Source organism: Morone saxatilis, unplaced genomic scaffold (genome assembly GCF_004916995.1).
Source record: "Morone saxatilis isolate NCDOM2014 unplaced genomic scaffold, NCSU_SB_2.0 Contig5, whole genome shotgun sequence".
Taxonomy (NCBI): domain Eukaryota; kingdom Metazoa; phylum Chordata; class Actinopteri; family Moronidae; genus Morone; species Morone saxatilis.
The window spans coordinates 11,997,692-12,001,983 of NW_023340095.1; the positions used below are offsets into that span (position 1 = coordinate 11,997,692).

General features: G+C 39.4%; 1 protein-coding gene across 1 annotated transcript; it reads left to right on the forward strand.

The window, feature by feature from the left end:
- Positions 1 to 4,292, forward strand: sumo3b (small ubiquitin like modifier 3b). The gene is made up of 4 exons (XM_035676909.1): positions 1 to 138; positions 1,428 to 1,556; positions 1,745 to 1,816; positions 3,238 to 4,292. Exons 1-4 carry the CDS (start codon positions 118 to 120, stop codon positions 3,301 to 3,303), a joined length of 288 nt encoding a protein of 95 aa, XP_035532802.1. The 5' UTR covers positions 1 to 117; the 3' UTR covers positions 3,304 to 4,292.

The following is a 4,292-nucleotide window of genomic DNA, read 5'->3' on the forward strand; positions in this document are numbered from 1 at the left end:
TTTAAATATCAGTGCGCGCTCCCGGTCCAAAGGAAAGAGCCGGAGGAACCGATAACCCGCTTCCCCCGTTAACAGCCTGGTCTCCGCGTTATTAATACACCCCGGGTCGGTAGCACAATGTCTGAAGAAAAGCCGAAGGTCAGTACTGTGGTTTGTTTCTCTTTACCGGCGAGCAGCTACTGGCGCTAGTTTCGCGTTAACGTTAGCGCATTGTGCTAAGCTACCCCTGCTCTCCGGCTGTATCGCAGATAAACCGCATTTGAGCGGGTCGACGGAGAAAACAAAGGTGGACAGATTTTTTTTTTTTTTTTTTTGTTTTGCGGCTCTTTTTCGGCTTCAGGCGCAGTTTTTCCTTCGGGTTGCTGTAGCGTCCCACCAACACCCACATCCAGCTCCTGCTACTCACTGGTTTGAATTAAACTTGTGTTTCGCCAACGTCGCTATCAGAAATTGCGAGTGAAATGAATGATTTGGTTTTTCTCTCTCTCCCTCTTTCATTTGCGCCATTGTGGCTTTGCGCCAGTTTGAGCTCGGGCTAGCGTTGCTATGCTAAGCGTTATATATATCTGTGTGTGTGTGTGTGTTTGAGCCTGCCTCTGCTACCGAGCTCTTCCTGTATTGTACGATATCTAACTTAAAATAAGCCGGTGAGTTTAAGTTTGCTGCTGTTGTTACTTTACGCCGGTGTTCAGATTAACGCTAACTGGGGACGAACACCTGAATGCGTCGCAGGCAGGTTGCGTTCAAGTAACTGCAGATGTTGAAAACAGGAAGAGGAAGCGATTTCCTGAAGTGCCCTTTCTCTTAATGTATAGAGATTCCCAATACATTCCCATCTGGTTCCTTATTGTCTTGGCTCTGTGTGTGTGTGTGTGTTGCTGTGTCGCCTGCCCTGTACGTGTGCTGTGTGTGTGTATCAATAAGCAGGATCCATTAGTCTCCACGTTAAACTGTGGTCGTCATATATGAATTAAGTACAAACACCCTCCGCCCACAGTTCAGGTGATTGCTGGACGATATAATAAAGACATCGTATTGAAACTTGCTCAAACAGGTATTGCAATATGATTCACAGTTAGTGTGAGAATGATCGTTTTTACACCACAAATGTAATATTCCCTGAAGGAAACTGTTATAATCACGATGATGTTACAGTTTTGGGGGGGGGGTCCGTACATGTTTTCTTACATCTGGAGAACAAGATTTGAAGGCCCGGATGTCTCTTCAGATCTCCAGTACTTCATTATAAGGATATTTTGTTACACATTTTACCTTCTGCGATTTGCATATTGCAATTTCCATAATATTTCCATGAATTGTGCAGCCTTAATCGCCACCGGTTAATCTGATCACGGGGGGCGTCTTGAGCACCGGTGTGTTGCTGCTGATGATGACGATGATGATAATGATGATGGTTTTTGTTACAGGAAGGAGTGAAGACGGAGAACGACCACATTAACCTCAAGGTGGCTGGTCAGGATGGGTCAGTTGTACAGTTCAAAATCAAGAGGCATACCCCGCTCAGCAAACTAATGAAGGCATACTGCGAAAGACAGGTACGTTTGTTCTGAAGTGACTGGAACACAAACCTTGCCTCTTGTAAAGGTAGACTTCTGAGCTGACTTCATTAATAACACTAATTATAACGCTGCCACATCAATAATCTGTGTCGTGTATTGTTTAGTTGGTAACTGGATGCAAAATGTCACTAAAATGCCATTTCTGTCTGTTCTGTCTTTTACAGGGATTGTCAATTCGTCAGATAAGGTTTAGGTTTGATGGACAGCCAATTAATGAAACAGACACACCTGCACAGGTTGGTGAAGCTGGACTCAATATTCCTAATATATATACAACAAACAACTAAGAAAATAGCGTTTATTTGTATAAAAACTGACGTTGTTATGTTGTTATGATTCCTCTCACACCCACCCCTGTTGTCATTTGTCCTGTCTTCTCCCAGTCATGTGATCCATAGTGAAATTGACTCCCACAGGATTCACACACACACACACAGTGGAGAGTCGACTTGCACTTACACTAATGTATCATGTTCAAAACACTCAGATTTCGTGCCCTGATAACTTGCCATAATGTTATTTGCTTTAAAAACCTTTTATCGTACCTATTGTACTGCAGTTATTTTGCAGGTTGTGGAATTTCAAAAATGTATTGTGAGAGGAAACTAGTAGTTTTGTTTGTGCTTCAGAACAGCATACTGATGAAACACAGCACTGTGGGATTACTGCTGTTGTCTTCATACAGGTTTCTATTCACAGTGTAGGTTATGTGGAACCACTGACCTTGCTGCACGCCTTGTTATCCTCAAATAATTGATGGAAACTTTCCACATATAGACTGAACCTCCAGCAGTAACGGTTCATTGTGCAAGAATTGCACAATATATAACTGTAAGTTATTTGTTGACTTGTGATTTAAATGAAGGACAGTTGATGCTATTAATTTCTTGTTTTTTTGGCTCCATTGCAGTAATTATTGTAACTCATATATGATTTTAGTTGCTCATAGGAAGCATTAGTCTAACAGTTCTGCCCAATAATAAAACTATAATTAATTACAACCCACTGTGTAAGTCTCTCTCCACTCAAACGTGTGTTTCATGTGGCATATTTTCAGCAAGTAACTCCCAGTATCGCAGTAGTTGTTTTGACAGTTCTGTTTGTTTACGGATTAAACAAACAAGATAGAAATTGTTAGAGCTTTAAAGGTGTTGGTATGTTGACTTTATTTGGACAGACCCAGGGTAACCGTTTCACCGTTTCCACTCTTAATGTTAAGCTAAGCTAATGGCCTGCTTCAAAATGACTTTCTTTAAAGCTGCATGTATCTTGAGATTAGATTTGTTTGATCAGTGTGAAACTATACTGTATGTAGCTGGAAGGAAATGTCATCTCACTGGATACAAGATTTTAAGTACTGAAACAAAAATAATACAGTTTCTTAACAAAACTTTTTTTTTTTAACAAAAGAAGCAAAAGGTGAAATGTCTAAATACAAACAGCCATCTAAGAAATGACCTAAATACATTTGTACAGATGTTGATTTGAATCGGGAACTACAAAATTGTGACTCAAACGAGCCCAGTACAAGACACACACAGACTCCTGTCTGTACCAAAAAGTATTCGGGTTCGATACCCAGTTCTATGTCCGCGAGGATCAATATTATACATTAGCTGTAGAATAAATGATGTAATTCTTTTCCTTGTTTTTACAGCTGGAGATGGAGGATGAGGACACTATTGATGTATTTCAACAACAGACAGGAGGAGTTTGTTCTTAAGTTGGAGGTGGACTCTTGGAAGAACATCCACACCATTATTTTCATGTTGTATTTGTTTATTTCTGTTTTTACTTAATCCCCCCCCCCCCGCTTGGCTAACATGTCAGGCTCTTCACAAAACACATAAAGAAGGTAGAGGTTTTTCAAATTTGCGGGCCAATCCTAACTTTGAGATGCAAGGGTAATCTATTTTGCTTATTATTATTATTTTATTTTAATGTGTTTTATTCACATAAATGGATGATTTGAAATATTGTCCAAGGCAGGGACACATCTCGGATCAGATATGGCTCGTAATGTAAAAACCCACTGTGTTCTTCTGATGTTGAGAGGAACTCCTGCATGTCTTCATAAAGCATAAGCTAAACTCCATGCCAAAATCTTTTTTTTTTTTTCTTTTCATTTTAAGTTTTCCAAATTGTTGTAAGCATTCAAATTTGACTATTTTTAATTCATGTGCGTGATATGATTGCTATGGAGGAAAACCGCTGGAAAGGGGGCCTGCTTTTCTCTCTATAGGTGGAAATGGCGCTATGACATACAACAAACTTTTAGTAGAATTTTAAAGGAACAGGTAAATAATTAGTTGTATCTACGCCCATTTTACCTTCAACCTTCAACATTTGCTAAAACAAACACTTGCTCGTGCCGAAAAAGATCCATATGGATGGTTTACCTCAATACTGTCACACTCAACACGGATTTAAGTGAATGGTAAATAAAGTACAGTAATGTTTCTGGACCAAAAAGCTAAATGAATAGTCTTCTTTTATAAAAAGGGTTTGGTTAATAAATGTAAAAAGTTACCGTGACTGTAACAGTGGTCTATGTTGCTGCACAGCAGGAGAACAGTGCTCTTGATGTGTAAATTGATTTTTTTTTTTTTCTTCTTCCACCTTTCAGGACATGAGAATAAAAATAATTCGCTTTTACCAGTCCAGAAATTGAGTCATCTCATCTAAGGGTATATATATATTTCAATCAGTGTA

Excerpts from the sequence above, each read along its gene's own strand:
- sumo3b (XM_035676909.1), top strand. The coding sequence starts at position 118 with ATGTCTGAAGAAAAGCCGAAG. Across the intron at positions 1,557-1,744 it reads AGGCATACTGCGAAAGACAG|GGATTGTCAATTCGTCAGAT; the intron begins GTACGTTTGTTC and ends TGTCTTTTACAG. Across the intron at positions 1,817-3,237 it reads AAACAGACACACCTGCACAG|CTGGAGATGGAGGATGAGGA; the intron begins GTTGGTGAAGCT and ends TTGTTTTTACAG.